This window comes from Notolepis coatsorum (genome assembly GCF_963971535.1).
Source record: "Notolepis coatsorum genome assembly, chromosome: 2".
NCBI lineage: Eukaryota > Metazoa > Chordata > Actinopteri > Aulopiformes > Paralepididae > Notolepis > Notolepis coatsorum.
In genome coordinates, this window is record NC_140166.1 from 165,874,253 (window position 1) to 165,892,504 (window position 18,252).

At 44.9% G+C, this 18,252-nt stretch overlaps 1 protein-coding gene across 2 annotated transcripts in view; it reads right to left on the reverse strand.

Annotated features, from left to right (window-relative positions):
- Positions 1-646: 646 nt before the first annotated feature.
- The window catches only part of scp2b (sterol carrier protein 2b), an 81,367-nt gene continuing 63,761 nt past the window's right edge, over positions 647-18,252 (reverse strand). For both annotated transcript variants that reach the window (XM_084308073.1, XM_084308074.1), the window contains one exon: positions 647-3,509. In XM_084308073.1, coding sequence (XP_084164199.1) covers positions 3,414-3,509 — 96 coding nt within the window. In that variant the 3' untranslated portion in view covers positions 647-3,413. The remainder of the gene's footprint in view (positions 3,510-18,252) is intronic.

Below are 18,252 nucleotides of genomic sequence, written 5' to 3' on the forward strand. Positions count from 1 at the left end.
ATGGCCCAATGAGTCGCCATTGTATCATTTCTCCCTTTAGTAAACGGACACAAACGCCACTCAAAAGGGTTAAACAAAGACAACGAGATGAGCTCATCTCACGTTTCATTTACACCCACGCCGTAGCAGATAGGGAGCTGGGGCTCAAATCCTGCCTCGCTTCTCTTTACCAACATGGAAAACCACTCCCAGCACCACTGATATACTATTGAATATAACCCTGAACCATTTTGTTCTGCTTCAAAGCGGACAGCGCACCATAATTATCTGACATTAGAGGTTGTCTTCTCACAACACACTATACTATTCGTAATGTCTATAATAGCTTGGTTGTTGAAGTCATTTTGTGTGTGTTAGTCATTATCTTTTTTCTTCTCCTCCCTGACAGATGTGTATTTGTACAGCGACCTACCACCCAACTAGTCACAAGCCCTGTATGTGTCTTCACTGCCGTCTATATACTGCCCAAAGACATTTGGAGAACAGGACTGTCCACACGTAGTAGAGTGCCATGCAAGGGTTAATTGACATGAAGTCTACACAACATTTCAGTCGCAGCGTGTGTGGGGGGGGGGGGGGCATGAAATTACATCAATTATCACATAATTCGAGCCATTAGAAATCAAAACAATAGGCTAGTTAATGCAACTGTTAACTCTTTATTGTAGTTGATAATAGCATTGCTTATGTGATGATAATAATAGGATTTAGAGCACATAAAAAAAAAGAATTCTGACATCCAAGTGTGCCATTTACAAATTGAAAACACAGGGGGAAGGGGGTTAGGTGAGAAAAAAATTAATAAAAATCCTCCTCGTCCTAAAGGCGCTGAGCGGTGACCTGTGAAAACAGCGGTGTTCTGGCCGCCACCTTGGATCCAGAAGAGCCACGGCAGCCCCGACACGAGCGGTGGAATTTGGGTCAGAGCTCATTCACCGATTTGTGTTTTAGCCGCGCTCCCCCGCTTACAAAGGGGGGGGGGGGGAGGACTACAGCGTGGCAGTCTGGATGGAAGCAGGTCCGGGGGAGCGGGAAAAGGTCTCCCAAACACGGAACATCCTGTGTGTGTATATATGTATACACAGTACATCAGTCGCACGGTGAACATCAAGCACTAGATAAAGCGATGTTCGAACAGCTGGGAACCGCGATATCAACATGAATGTTCAGAGGCAAGTGTGATGTGAGGCGTTCGGTTGCCCCTGAATAGCCCGACACAAAAAAGGGGAGAGTGAGGGGGGGGGGGGGGGGGGGGTCGATCAAGAGTTAACACAGCGTGGAGAGGAGAACAGCCGTCGTAGACCAGTAAGACCGGGGCCCCATGTACTCCCAGAGTGTCAAAAGAGGACCAAAGATCTGTCAGGAAAAGCCTCGCATTCCCTGAGGTTGAATGTCTTATTTCCTGTGAACACCACCACTGTTTATGCTGAATAAACACTGTAGGTCACGTTAGGACATCTGGCCCGGAGTCGTCGTCCCCCCCCCTCTCAAAACGAGCCTCAAATCCACTGTGAACATTTGATCGTAACAAAACCCTGAGAAGCGTCCCGTGCTGAGAAGTGGGCTCATGGCAGATCGTGTTATTGTAGATGGAGCTTTGCATGCCGCTTAGACAGACACGGCCACTTGGGCCAGGGGTTCGGAGGAGGGCGAAGCATGAATGAGGCCATTGTTGGGAGGAACTTTTATGTTTTTATTTCTGTCTGGAAAAACACTAGAAAAGGGGGGAGGAAGCTGCCAAACCTTTAGACGATAGCACTGCGTGGGCAAGAAGTCGGACGCAATGATATCACAATCATGTCAAGTAGACAACATCTTAATTTTTTTTTACGGCAGTAAAAGGCAAATATTTACGGCAAAAGAAAAATAAATCGACAGGTTTATTTAGTAGAAAGAATTTTTTGGACTCTGAACTGAAACAACAGCACAGCGGAAAAATTACAATGATCCAAGCCCATCAGTCACTCGTGAGTTGTGTGGAAAATGCATCCAAGATGATGGAATAGCATTATTAAAGATCCCCTCCAATCAAAAACGTGCAGAACTCGTCACCAGAGCGCCTTTTTCCACATGCTTCCCCTGGAGAGGGAGGGGCTTCTCTGTACTTCCCTGGAATCAGAGTTCCATGTGTGATGTTACTAATGGGTTGAACCTCACATGGTTCAATATGTGGTAACGTGACACCTCTCGCTTCAGAGTACACAAGTGGGTGTCGTCATGTCTTGAAAGAATAATAAGCTGCAGATTTGTAATTCCTGGTAAATGTTAATGGATGCTTGTTTTGTCAATTTGCATATTCATAGATCCTCACATTCTTAATCAGTGTAAAAGTGTATATGCTACCAAGCCATTTTCAGTAGTTGAATGCACAATTCGGTGGGAGAAAAGAAAACATAGTTATACAATGTTTATTTAATACAGAAAAGTTTTGAGGATTTAAAATACATCTGGAGGGGACCTTTAACCATCACTGAATGTGAGGCGAGGCACTTGACTGTTCCATTATGTTTCCTTTTTATCCATTTAGCCGACGCTTTCATCCAAAGCGACTTACAAGTTCTTGTTGTCATGTCATCTCCATGATAGCTGGAATGAAACTTCAAGAATGTGCAGCCTCGGGGTGCACCACGTTACTGCACTGCAGACCTACGCGGTCGACCCGGGTTCGTCTCCCGATCCCAGATGTACATTTGCCGCATGTCCTCCCCGCATATCTTCTCCCATCCTTCCTCTCCTCTGTTCTGTCGGTCATGTCTGACCAGAATAAAACTGTAATAATGCTAAAATAAATCTTACAAAAAAAGAATGTGCAGCCTCTTGACAATTATATTCAGGACAGTACTCGACGTGATTAGCTTACAGAGAAAAAGATTTGTTAGCAATAAACACATTATTGGAAACATTACCGGGAAAGGCTATATATATAAATAGACATCATTAATAACATTTCCAAATATGTTTAAAAGTAAAAAACAAATCCCTAATTATTAGCGTAATTAGTAGCGGAAAGCTCATTTTCTCCACCTCATTACCGTTAGAAAGAGTGAAGAACTGTGAGAGAGGAGCAGTGGGGAATTCATAAGCCACTCATCTACGCTTCCATCCCGCTCACAGTATTGATGGGCGGACTACATCCCCAGGGTAGAGGCCCTTTTACCCCGCACTGGAAAAAAGGATGGAGAATGTTGGATATTGGAGCAGCTACTCTTGAATGCAAGGTAGACATCACTCCTTGGCGCAAATCGAGAAAACGGTGCTGTAGTTCCAATTCCTAGTGGTGAGAAATAATAATAATAACCTAGTGGCTAGGTCTGAAATAATAAAAAAAAAAATAAAAAAAATAAACCTCCTTCTGATCCAGTTGTGTGGAGGTGGTAGCCTCTAACCCAGCGGTTAATCCCAGGCTGTCTCTACTACAGCTTGGCTTTGCCTGGTTGCAGCTGCAGGGTCTGGAGCTTCATGGCGAGCCCCATGTTCCCTGTGATCTTCAGCTTGCCCTGGAAAAATGCCTGTGAATCAGAAGGAGGGAGAATAGTCTGTGAATCAGAATGAGGAAGAATCGTCACGCCAGCAGTTTGTGGAGGACATCTCGTAGATGATAAAAAGACATTTTACAAAGTTTACAAGATATAGTAAACATGTAGTTCTTAGAATTATTCCATCTTATCTCGTCATACATTTAAAAGATAATAACTTTGAGGCACCGTGAACCAAACGTAAGTCTAGATTATATTCGTTCTAGTTTCCAACAGGGACCCGATTTTCCTCTGAGGACAGTGTGTTTATGATTTATAACAAACTGCATAATCCACCTTTAACATACACAAACAAATACATACAGAACATGTTTTTATCTAAGTATATGTTTTCCCTGTAGTATGGGGCAGAGATGAAAAAGTCAAGGAGAAGTTAAAATGATCCACAGAGCAGGCAATTATAGATGCATCGATACCACTTTTTCGGTGCCAATGTAAATTCTAGGGAAAAGGGGAAAAATATGTATTGAAGACAAAACGTATAGAGTCAAAATACGTCAGTTTAATCTTAATCAGTTAAGTTAAGTATTCCTTTACAAAAATAATCATTATAAGAAACAAAGAAGTGTCGAGTGTGGCACCATTTGGCCAGATGGTGGTGCTATAACAACAAACTTTACATTTTGTCATGTAACTTATGATGCAATTTAGGGGCAACAGTGGCTCGGGAGTTAGAGCGGTCGTCTGGTAATCGGAAGGTTCCCGGTTCGATTCCCACTCATCCCGGGCAGTGTGTCGAAGTGTCCTTGAGTGCTCATGCCACGCGGTACCACGCCGTTCCACCACTTTTCTGAGCAGAAGCATGTGCACGCACATGCACACAAAAATGCGTTCAAAACGTTCACTCGACTCGTCGTGCGCCAAGTACCGGTACTTATCTAACGTCACGGTGACCAATCGCAGCCACTCTTATTGTCTGGGACCAAATACGGCCACGCCCCACTCCCAGCAAAAAGTGGGAATCTCTAGAATGGGTTTGGGGCGGCGCTGTATACGGAAGTAGCTCTCAAGGTGACGATTAGACAACACTTTTTTGTTGTCAGTAGATGGCAGCATTGGTTTAACATTAAAGGCTGAAAATGTTGAGAACTACAACACTGCATTTCCCAAGAGCGTTAGCACAGGTCGCAGGTCACTGGGATGGGTCTATATTCTCCGACGTGATCTGAACAGCGTTAAACTATTACTGCGACCTCGGTATAGCGACCGAGAATGGCCAACTAATTATCTTAACAAAAGTGCGCTGGTAGCGTTACATATGTTGTCTAAAGGGGGACATATGGTACAATTTAAGATTCTAATGATAATCGGCATATAAAGGACAAGATAAAGCATCGTTAATTTGTAAGAAACCTCAATGAAAACGGCGCAGGGTGCTATTGTTATGAAAATGTGATAGAATCCTATAAAAATGTGGACGCATTTGGCCTACGTTCCGTTAGCTACTTGTCTTTGCATAACAATAGCATAACAAAGAACGAGAAGAGCAAAACCAAAATACAAGCCCTGTGGGGGTTTGCTTGAGCTGTGGAGCTTGTGACAAATGGTCCCGACTGGAAGGATGAGACATTTCTTAAGTTGTGCTTCAGAAGGAAACTGTCCTTCTGTAAACTGTTGATTGATTGATTGATTGAAAATGTTAACAGATTGCAGAATGGGTACAATACAGTACAGCTCAATAATTTACATTGTTAATTTAGTTTGTATTTACTTTTCTAGTTTAAGTTAATTCAATTAAAGAAATTGTAACTACAATATTGTATCTACAATTACATTTAAAACATTGTTTTTCAACCATATCTGTTGACAATATAATTTCTTTATATATTGAATGCTACATTCTGCTACCTTTTTCAGCTTCTCTATTTCAAGGCAAACTAAACTAAAACTAGTAATTTCCTATACAAACATGTTGCCTACTATTTATGCATAATAATCATCTGTTCTGTGCGCACCCGAGAGAACATGTATGCGCATGTGTGCACGTGCATGCGCGGGAGTGCGCATGCAGGTGACGTCATTATAAACAGAGTACAGGCACTTCTGAAATTACCACTGCACCCCTGGATATTTGTATTCATTATTCATCCAGGGACCTTGGTGTTACCATAGGGAATGAGTCTGAGTTCACCAAAGTGCAATACCGGCCGCATCCAGCTAGACAGCGGTATCGAGCACCCTTTGAAACCTTGTATCTGTGTAATGGCCAAATGTCTCCAGTTTCACTTTTCCTTGTCGGGCGAATGGAGCGGTTCTCCCGGTTCCATCCCCGATCCATATGTTGTGGTGGGTTATGCCATGGACCAAATGGACATCGGATGTACCAGATGGTGATCAAACAATTGGAATATTATTTTTGGAATACTCCCGATCACAGGTAAAGACTATCTGACATAATGTTTTCTTGATCCTGCAATGCTTTTATACCGATCCAGCTGATCAGCGTTTTTAGTGTTCAATACGATAAAATAATCAGAAACGACCCCCCCCCCCCCTTTCATGCATTCATGATGGAACATAATACCTATGATATAGATTTGATTTGCGAATAATAGCGTGTACAGGCAAGAAACGGCATTGCTTAGAGTAGGATTCATGTATGAGGCTATAACACAGCCTTTCGGGAATTACCCCAGACCACGCTATAACGATACTTATATTCACCACGGTATAACACAGGAACATATGGATGGAAATGTTATTCTTTTTCACATATTGAACGATAGGGTGATGTCAAATGGGCCATAGTATTGTATCCATAGCTATAATATAGAATATAGTTATAGCTCTACAAACGAGGTGACGCACACCTATCTTTTAAAGCGTGGCATTGCTATGACGGGCTCCGTCTAATTCCCGGCGGGGAATGAGTTAATTCGAAGCTTCGACAATAATAATAATAATAAAAAAAATTATTTATTATTATTATAAATTTTTTATCTTATGTTGTGGGACTTGTACAGCACTTTGGTAAACGTTCTTGTTTTTAAATGTGCTCTATAAATAAAGTGGATTAGATTCATTAATTAAATTAATAATGAGTCGGGAGCGGTGCTGGCTGGGCGGCTGCTCTCCGTTACACAGCCAACGACATTACATTACATAATTATGTTGCAACCTTCGTCTATAAAGCAAACAATTATATACATATGTATATGTAGTTAATAGAGACAAAGGCAGAATTCGACTTAATTAAGCATGTTTTATTAAGACATGTTTGTATATGAGTCGGGACACTGCTGCTGACTGGGTGTCTTATCAAACACTGGTAAAACTAAAAATACTATAGAGAATTGTCAGTGCTGTAAAGTTTAAACCTTTTTAAATCTTAAGACAAACGAAACACTTTGCTCTTATGAAATATTGTAAGCCATCATTTGAGGCTTTATAAAAGCAGCAAGTTGTATTCAACACAGAGAGGAGTTAATGAGGAATCTCCATGAGCTTGTTGTAGTTAACAAAGAGAGGTGGAGTAAATGAGGCGTATGACGTCTGTTGCATTGGAGGCGCAAGATTTAGCAGAAAAACATTTTTTTTTTATTACATTTTCCCCGTTCGAATCCCGTGCGTGCTCATCGAACGAAGCTTCGAAGTATTTAAGACAGCCCTAGCCAAAGCGATTTGTATAAAAACACTATATAAATGCATCCATTTACCATTTATGGTGGGGTGGGGGGGGGGGGGGTGGGAACAGGTAACAAATCTTACTTTGCTAGTCCCCCCCCCCCTTAATACAGAATCACAAAATATATATGACTTAAACTACAATTAAAAATATTAAGAAATATTTATTTATTAAAATAAAGAATATTAAAAAAAAGATCGGGATTAAAAAATGTAAATAAAAAAAATCTGGATTTTTATTTAAAAAAAAATAAAATAAAGATTTAATTCAACGTCTTAAACTCATACTGAGGCCTTAGTTTTGGTTTTAAATTGCATATCATCATTAATTTGTTTATTGTCACACAGAGCAGAAGAATTTTGCCAAAAATAACGCATTTCCTTTGATTTAATTATACATCAAATGATTTATGTCAAGGATGAGGGACATCCACTAGTTGCAGAACTTGCAGTCACCTGATTTTTACAGACGATGGCGCCATTGCTCTCATGAAGCAGCAGGTTGGAGGCGGAGTTTTTAGATTACTCCGGTTGCAATGCCTTGCTTGAATGAAGTTAACTTTTCACCTGGATAACGTCAACATTCAGGGTGAATGTAATGTGAGAAATTGGGATGAAAAAAATAAATAAAAAAAAGATTTTTTTTTTTATCGGATCGGAAAAGATCGGTATCGGTAGATACTCAAAATCACATGATCGGGATCGGATCGGGAGCAATTTTTTTTTATCGGGACATCCCTAAACAGTATTGCACATTTAGTTCACAGTGTAGTGATAGAAGTATATAAAGTGCACTATACATTGTTGCATAATGCATTCATGGTATCAGATTTTAGTATTGGATAGATTCTCTGATACCACTATCCAATTTTAAGCCTCTTATTGGCCCAATGTCCAATTCTAGTACCGTTATTGGTGCATCCCTACAGGTAGAAGTAGAATGTAGGAGTAGAATGTTTTTAGAACAGAAGGAGATGTGAACACTCTTCTCAGGAAAAGAAAATCCCTACTTTTAATGACATGACGTTGAATGCAAGTTTAGAAAAACATTAATTTACAAGAAACAAGCGTTTCCAACTCTAAATACTGATGAAGACCATGGAGATTTTCTAGTTATTCTTCATGAAAGTGTTAGGCAACACGGAACATAAACATAGCTTAGGGGTAATTGTTTTAAGCACTCAAGGGATAGGCCTGTATTGTAAACATTGACACTGGATAGAATTGAGCCTGACACAGTTTTCCATGTGTCTTATGCATTAGGCTAGGTAGAATGAGCTGAGTAGGCTACATTACACAGAACATACTGCATGTTAAAGGGATAGTTTTGTTTATTTTTTTTATTTTTTCATATGTATTACTTACCAATGACAATGTTGAGAGTTCATATAATGATATCAGGGATGAACTCCACACAACACTTTCCTTTCAAAACTGTATTGAAGCCTGCCACCTCATCGTACTAAAGCCTGCCACCTCATCGTCCTAAAGCCTGCCACCTCATCGTACTAAAGCCTGCCACCTCATCGTCCTAAAGCCTGCCACCTCATCATCCTAAAGCCTGCCACCTCATCATCCTAAAGCCTGCCACCTCATCGTCCTAAAGCCTGCCACCTCATCGTCCTAAAGCCTGCCACCTCATCATCCTAAAGCCTTCCTCTTCATCATCCTAAAGCCTGCCACCTCATCGTACTAAAGCCTGCCACCTCATCGTACTAAAGCCTGCCACCTCATCGTACTAAAGCCTGCAACCTCATCGTCCTAAAGCCTGCCACCTCATCGTCCTAAAGCCTGCCACCTCATCGTCCTAAAGCCTGCCACCTCATCATCCTAAAGCCTGCCACCTCATCGTACTAAAGCCTGCAACCTCATCGTCCTAAAGCCTGCCACCTCATCGTCCTAAAGCCTGCCACCTCATCGTCCTAAAGCCTGCCACCTCATCATCCTACAGCGTGCCACCTCATCGTACTAAAGCCTGCCACTTCATCGTACTAAAGCCTGCCACCTCATCGTACTAAAGCCTGCCACCTCATCATCCTAAAGCCTGCCACCTCATCATCCTAAAGCCTGCCACCTCATCGTCCTAAAGCACCTCATCGTCCTAAAGCCTGCCACCTCATCGTACTAAAGCCTGCCACCTCATCGTCCTAAAGCCTGCTACCTCATCGTCCTAAAGCCTGCCACCTCATTATCCTAAAGCCTGCCACCTCATCATCCTAAAGCCTGCCACCTCATCATCCTAAAGCCTGCCACCTCATCGTCCTAAAGCCTGCCACCTCATCGTACTAAAGCCTGCCACCTCATCGTCCTAAAGCCTGCCACCTCATCGTACTAAAGCACCTCATCGTCTTAAAACCTGCCACCTCATCGTCTTAAAGCACCTCATCATCCTAAAGCCTGCCACCTCATCATCCTAAAGCCTGCCACCTCATCGGACTAAAGCCTGCCACCTCATCGTCTTAAAGCCTGCCACCTCATCGTCCTAAAGCCTGCCACCTCATCGTACTAAAGCCTGCCACCTCATCGTCCTAAAGCCTGCCACCTCATCGTCCTAAAGCCTGCCACCTCATCGTCCTAAAGCCTGCCACCTCATCATCCTAAAGCCTGCCACCTCATCGTACTAAAGCCTGCCACTTCATCGTACTAAAGCCTGCCACCTCATTATCCTAAAGCCTGCCACATCATCGTCCTAAAGCCTGCCACCTCATCATCCTAAAGCCTGCCACCTCATCATCCTAAAGCCTGCCACCTCATCGTACTAAAGCCTGCCACCTCATCATCCTAAAGCCTGCCACCTCATGATCCTAAAGCCTGCCACCTCATCGTCCTAAAGCACCTCATCGTCCTAAAGCCTGCCACCTCATCGTACTAAAGCCTGCCACCTCATCGTCCTAAAGCCTGCTACCTCATCGTCCTAAAGCCTGCCACCTCATTATCCTAAAGCCTGCCACCTCATCATCCTAAAGCCTGCCACCTCATCATCCTAAAGCCTACCACCTCATCGTCCTAAAGCCTGCCACCTCATCGTCCTAAAGCCTGCCACCTCATCGTCCTAAAGCCTGCCACCTCATCATCCTAAAGCCTGCCACCTCATCGTACTAAAGCACCTCATCGTCTTAAAGCCTGCCACCTCATCGTCTTAAAGCACCTCATCATCCTAAAGCCTGCCACCTCATCGTACTAAAGCCTGCCACCTCATCGTCCTAAAGCCTGCCACCTCATCGTACTAAAGCCTGCCACCTCATCATACTAAAGCCTGCCACCTCATCGTCCTAAAGCCTGCCACCTCATCGTCCTAAAGCCTGCCACCTCATCGTCCTAAAGCCTGCCACCTCATCGTACTAAAGCCTGCCACCTCATCGTCCTAAAGCCTGCCACCTCATCATCCTAAAGCCTGCCACCTCATCATACTAAAGCCTGCCACCTCATCGTCCTAAAGCCTGCCACTTCATCGTACTAAAGCCTGCCACCTCATTATCCTAAAGCCTGCCACCTCATCATCCTAAAGCCTGCCACCTCATCGTAGTAAAGCCTGCCACCTCATCGTCCTAAAGCCTGCCACCTGATCGTACTAAAGCCTGCCACCTCATCGTACTAAAGCCTGCCACCTCATCGTCCTAAAGCCTGCCACCTCATCATCCTAAAGCCTTTCTCTTCATCGTACTAAAGCCTGCCACCTCATCATCCTAAAGCCTGCCACCTCATCGTCCTAAAGCACCTCATCGTCCTAAAGCATGCCACCTCATTATCCTAAAGCCTTCCTCTTCATCATCCTAAAGCCTGCCACCTCATCGTATTAAAGCCTGCCACCTCATCATCCTAAAGCCTGCCACCTCATCGTCTTAAAGCACCTCATCATCCTAAAGCCCATCCACCTCATCATCCTAAAGCCTTTCTCTTCATCATACTAAAGCCTGCCACCTCATCATCCTAAAGCCTGCCACCTCATCGTCCTAAAGCACCTCATCGTCCTAAAGCCTGCCACCTCATTATCCTAAAGCCTTCCTCTTCATCATCCTAAAGCCTGCCACCTCATCGTATTAAAGCCTGCCACCTCATCATCCTAAAGCCTGCCACCTCATCGTCCTAAAGCCTGCCACGTCATCGTCCTAAAGCCTGCCACCTCATCGGCCTAAAGCCTGCTAACTCATCGTCCTAAAGCCTGCCACCTCATCGTACTAAAGCACCTCATCGTCCTAAAGCCTGCCACCTCATCGTCCTAAAGCCTGCCACCTCATCATCCTAAAGCCTGCCACCTCATCGTACTAAAGCCTGCCACCTCATCGTCCTAAAGCCTGCCACCTCATCATCCTAAAGCCTGCCACCTCATCGTCCTAAAGCACCTCATCGTCCTAAAGCCTGCCACCTCATCGTACTAAAGCACCTCATCGTCCTAAAGCCTGCCACCTCATCGTCCTAAAGCCTGCCACCTCATCATCCTAAAGCCTGCCACCTCATCGTACTAAAGCCTGCCACCTCATCGTCCTGAAGCCTGCCACCTCATCGTACTAAAGCACCTCATCGTCCTAAAGCCTGCCACCTCATCGTCCTAAAGCCTGCCACCTCATCGTCCTAAAGCCTGCCACCTCATCGTACTAAAGCCTGCCACCTCATTATCCTAAAGCCTGCCACATCATCATCCTAAAGCCTGCCACCTCATCATCCTAAAGCCTGCCACCTCATCGTCCTAAAGCCTGCCACCTCATCGTCCTAAAGCCTGCCACCTCATCGTACTAAAGCCTGCCACCTCATTATCCTAAAGCCTGCTACCTCATCATCTTAAAGCCTGCCACCTCATCATCCTAAAGCCTGCCACCTCATCGTCCTAAAGCCTGCCACCTCATCGTACTAAAGCCTGCCACCTCATCGTACTAAAGCCTGCCACCTCATCGTCCTAAAGCCTGCCACCTCATCGTACTAAAGTCTGCCACCTCATCGTACTAAAGCCTGCCACCTCATCATCCTAAAGCATGCCACCTCATCGTCCTAAAGCCTGCCACCTTATCGTACTAAAGCCTGCCACCTCATTATCCTAAAGCCTGCCACCTCATCATCCTAAAGCATGCCACCTCATCATCCTAAAGCCTGCCACCTCATCATCCTAAAGCCTGCCACCTCATCGTCCTAAAGCCTGCCACCTCATCATCCTAAAGCCTGCCACCTCATCATCCTAAAGCACCTCATCGTCCTAAAGCCTGCCACCTCATCGTACTAAAGCACCTCATCGTCCTAAAGCCTGCCACCTCATCGTACTAAAGCACCTCATCGTCCTAAAGCCTGCCACCTCATCATCCTAAAGCCTGCCACGTCATCGTCCTAAAGCCTGCCACCTCATCATCCTAAAGCCTGCCACCTCATCGTCCTAAAGCCTGCCACCTCATCGTCCTAAAGCCTGCCACCTCATCGTCCTAAAGCCTGCCACCTCATCATCCTAAAGCCTGCCACGTCATCGTCCTAAAGCCTGCCACCTCATCATCCTAAAGCCTGCTACCTCATCGTACTAAAGCCTGCCACCTCATCGTCCTAAAGCCTGCCACCTCATCGTCCTAAAGCCTGCCACCTCATCGTCCTAAAGCACCTCATCATCCTAAAGCCTGCCACCTCATCGTCTTAAAGCCTGCCACCTCATCGTACTAAAGCCTGCCACCTCATCGTCCTAAAGCCTGCCACCTCATCGTCCTAAAGCCTGCCACCTCATCGTACTAAAGCACCTCATCGTCGTAAAGCCTGCCACCTCATCGTACTAAAGCCTGCCACCTCATCGTCCTAAAGCCTGCCACCTCATCGTCCTAAAGCCTGCCACCTCATCATCCTAAAGCCTGCCACCTCATCGTCCTAAAGCCTGCCACCTCATCGTCCTAAAGCCTGCCACCTCATCGTCCTAAAGCCTGCCACCTCATCATCCTAAAGCCTGCCACCTCATCGTACTAAAGCCTGCCACCTCATCGTCCTAAAGCCTGCCACCTCATCATCCTAAAGCCTGCCACCTCATCGTCCTAAAGCACCTCATCGTCCTAAAGCCTGCCACCTCATCGTCCTAAAGCCTGCCACCTCATCATCCTAAAGCCTGCCACCTCATTGTCCTAAAGCACCTCATCATCCTAAAGCCTGCCACCTCATCATCCTAAAGCCTGCCACCTCATCGTACTAAAGCCTGCCACCTCATCGTCCTAAACCCTGCCACCTCATCGTCCTAAAGCCTGCCACCTCATCGTCCTAAAGCACCTCATCATCCTAAAGCCTGCCACCTCATCGTACTAAAGCCTGCCACCTCATCGTCCTAAAGCCTGCCACCTCATCGTCCTAAAGCCTGCCACCTCATCGTCCTAAAGCCTGCCACCTCATCGTCCTAAAGCCTGCCACCTCATCATCCTAAAGCCTGCCACCTCATCGTACTAAAGCCTGCCACCTCATCGTCCTAAAGCCTGCCACCTCATCATCCTAAAGCCTGCCACCTCATCGTCCTAAACCCTGCCACCTCATCGTCCTAAAGCCTGCCACCTCATCGTGCTAAAGCACCTCATCATTCTAAAGCCTGCCACCTCATCGTACTAAAGCCTGCCACCTCATCGTCCTAAAGCCTGCCACCTCATCGTCCTAAAGCCTGCCACCTCATCGTCCTAAAGCCTGCCACCTCATCGTCCTAAAGCCTGCCACCTCATCATCCTAAAGCCTGCCACCTCATCGTACTAAAGCCTGCCACCTCATCGTCCTAAAGCCTGCCACCTCATCATCCTAAAGCCTGCCACCTCATCGTCCTAAAGCCTGCCACCTCATCGTCCTAAAGCACCTCATCATCCTAAAGCCTGCCACCTCATCGTCCTAAAGCCTGCCACCTCATCGTACTAAAGCCTGCCACCTCATCATACTAAAGCCTGCCACCTCATCGTCCTAAAGCCTGCCACCTCATCGTCCTAAAGCCTGCCACCTCATCGTACTAAAGCCTGCCACCTCATCGTCCTAAAGCCTGCCACCTCATCGTCCTAAAGCCTGCCACCTCATCATCTTAAAGCCTGCCACATCATCGTCCTAAAGCCTGCCACCTCATCGTCCTAAAGCCTGCCACCTCATCGTCCTAAAGCCTGCCACCTCATCGTCCTGATCATCCATGCTTTTATTTCATCACGCCTGGACTATTGCAATTCCATTTTTACCTGTCTGGATAAATCCGTGCTAAACCGCTTGCAAGTTATACAAAATTCAACAGCAAGGCTTTTAACTGGGACAAGTGCCCGCATCAGCCCCATTTTATCCACTCTACATTGGCTCCCCATTAATTATCATGTCCATTTAAAAATTCTTGTTTTAACTTTTAAAGCCCTCCAAGGTAAATCCCCTGTGTACATTTTCTATTTACTGCGCCCCTACTCCCCCAGTCATGCACTTAGGTCCTCCCACCAAAATCTACTGGTCATCCCACAGACCCGGTTAATAACCAAAGGTGACCGGTCCTTCCAATTCATGGCCCCTACTCTTTGAAACACCCTCCCCCTTTCAATGCGTTCACTTGACTCCCTATCCACTTTTAAGGAACAGTTGACAACTTTTTTATTCAGACAGGCTTTTAATTAATTCTAATTCATTCCTGGTTGTATACTTTGTTTATTTATTTATAATTTTGTTTTACGACTGACATTTATGTTGCACTCAGTTATTTAATTTACTTATGTTATGCTATGCTTACGTTGTGTCAGAATTGTTTTATGTGTAGTGCATTTATCTCTGTAACTATTGCTGTTTTACTAGGTGCTATACAAATAAAATGTACTTACTTACTTACTAAAGCCTGCCACCTCATTGTACTAAAGCCTGCCACCGCATCAGCCTGCTATACATTTTCTGTAATGCATTAGGCTCGGTGTTGGCCACACCATCAGTTCTCAGAAGATGTTTTCGATAGACATGAACGCTGCTGTTGCTATGCAACTGGGAATTCTACATTAAAATAATATTTGAGTGAGAGTGTCCATGGATATACAGACGTTTAGTTTTTTGAGACAATAACATGGGCCGACAGTGGCTCAGGAGGTAGAGCGGTCAGCTGGTAATCTGATGGTTCCGGGGTTCAATTCCGGCTCCTCCTGGCAGCATGTCAATGTGTCCTTGAGCAACACACTGAACCCCTAACTTCTCCCAATGAGCAGGTTGGCACCTTGCATGGTTGCCTCAGACGTTGGTGTGTGAATGTGTGAGTGAATGTGTGAATGTGAGGCATAAATTGTAAAGCGCTTTAGTTAAAAGCTGTTATATAATGCAGTTAATTTACCAAAAACATAAGACAGGAAGATTCACAAACACCACACTGGATGAATGGGTGTCTGTCCTCCTTTTTGCAATGATGGGTCTGTTGAAAGCAAAGCTTGTGTTCTACTTTACTGTGGTTTATATAAAGATATCAGGGATGAATTCTTCTGGGATTTAACTTTTCCCTTTCAAAACCCAACTTTTATTGATCTTGAATACATTTATAATGTGTGAAATTGTTTCTGGTAAAAAAAATATGTAGTAGTGTTTTTAATGTTTTGTTTAGTCTTTTTTTGTGGTAATGAAGATACATTTTTGGCAATGTGTAAATTATAAGTCGCCTTATTAAAGTAATAATAATAATAAGTATTATTAACTCAATCAGCGCCAGGGGTCGGGGCGCCAGGGGGCGCTAGAACGCCATCGCTTTAATCAATGGGGAGACTGCGAAATTTGCGAGTGCTTAACACTTTAGTTGCCAAAGGACGAGTTTAGGCGTCCTTCCCCGCCATGCATAAGTGTGATCTCCTCTCAAACCTCTAGCGCAGGGATCGGCAATAGGCGGCCCACGGGCCGAAATGGGCCCGCCAGCAATAATTTCTGGCCCGTCAGGTTATTTTGAGAATATGATGTTTATTTTACGCGCAGGAAATATTCACTCGTCTTGACGCCAGAGTGTCTTTTGAAGCTGTATCTATCTATTCATCATATCTATGGCTGTCACTATAGCCAATTGAAATGCTAGAAATGGTCACATGGACTGGGAGAACCAATGGAATTTCACGTTCACTTCCTCGTTTGGGATGCCGGCGAGCGAACGTTTGCAAAAACAAAACAAACGTCTTTGAATAACTTTTTTGCAACGGGGAAATATGATGAGCCAGAAGAGGAGCCTACGACCTATAAAGCTTATTTTAATAAACAGGAGTCATTCTTAAAATACGGGTTTATCGCAACAGGTAACTCTCGCAATAAGCAACCGGTGACTCTCGCTTGTTGACATGGCAACACGAGCAAGCAACTGTGTTCAAGTTGGGTGGGCATTCAACGCGAGCGGACATTTAACACTTTGACTGCCGGAAAACGCTTTAGAGCGTCATTCCCGGCCATGCTCAAGTTGCCGGAGGACGCTGTACAGCGTCCTTATATCAATATTTAAAAAATCTGCGATCGGATTCATATTTCCCCTCCGCTGGCCTGAGATCCACCAGGAGGACCCACTGAGCTCTCTGGCGGTTCAGGAGCGCCATCTGGTGACCGATCGGCGCAATCGCCAAACAGGAAGTGCTATGGAGGTTGTGCTGGTCGACCATATTACTTCCGGGCACTCTGTTTGGCTCACGGGACTCGATCTCGACACAATACATAGCGATCGATTGCCAATAACTCGATAAACAACATGATTTGGACATATATACTATTATACAAGCTGGAAATGGACCCGATATTTCTACATACCATAATAGGTAAATGACTGTTCCACGCTCATCGCCCAACGGCGCGAGGAGGATACGGTAAGATTCAGCGTTATTTTTGATCGTATTCCATATAAACTGTTATGATGAACATTTGACCCACATTAGATGAATGGTAAAACGTTGCCCACGGAATTATAAACGATCCCCCGCCCATCCGGTCAATATCAGATGATACGTAGAAACTTCTAGAAGTACGTTCAATTGAAATTTTTGATCTTGCACAGATTCCTACCAAACTGTATTTCATCATCAATATAATGTATTTGGGGCTATAAATCACGTTCTGGAGAAATCTGCAGAAAGAGATGAAAACATACTTATACTTTAGATCATATTTTAGTATGAATATGTGAATGAAAAAGTTTAACGTTGCTACACCATGAACAAGGTGGATGATGAGGTGGCTTCGCAGATGTATAGCTGTAAACGCTAGTCCTGGCGGAGTATTTAAACCCCGCCCGCACGGCTCAGATCGACCCAGAAAAGAAACTACACCATTTCTAATGGAGTGCAATACCGGCTGGAAGGCGTAGGTGGTGGTATTTGCCCCTTTGCGAGCTCAGACCCATTCCCAATGATGACATCAGGCTGGATGGATGAAAAATGAATGGATATAGCTAATAAAAGAAATAACGATTAAACCCAGAGTTTTCTCGTGATTGGTGCTGAACGGTTGGCGAGTTAACCCAACTTTTCTCATGACTGGCGCTGAATGAGTTAATACATTTTTGGTCAATATTTGTTCACTGTAGAGTGGCACTTTTATTTAAATTTTTTTTTCTACTTTTGCTCCCCATTTTCTATTTTTCTCCCATCCCAATTTCGTATTATCCAATTCTACCCTCCCCTGTCTCGAACGTTGTTAGACCATGCCTCCCACTGGTCGGATGCAATGTGGACCAAGCCTTGCATCACGTGTCCCCTCCGGTACACGAGGAGGCAGCCGTCGCATCTTTTCACCTGTAAGCGCGATCTCTCAGCGGCGAGGAGTAACGCGTGGGAGGCTCACGCTGCCCCCGTTGCTTCCTGATTCTGCTTGTACAGTAGTGATGTGACGATTCATCGATTGCATCGGTGCGCCGGCATAAACGTTCACGATTGCGAGTGCACCGGTGGAATAAGTCAGCATCGGCAAAATTTCAGGCTGAACTCGCGATGCATCTTGTTGTAGCGTCTTTGCATCGGTCAAAAACCGATGCATTCATATAATTTCCTCTCATCCACTTCTGTCAGCAGTGCACTGTGACTGCACACACAGCAGATACTATTGCTTCGCTACTACATAAGGCGAGAGCGGCGTCACAGTTATCAACAAACAGTGGAAGTCGAGGAGGAGACATGAATATAATTGATCAACATGGCTAACGCCA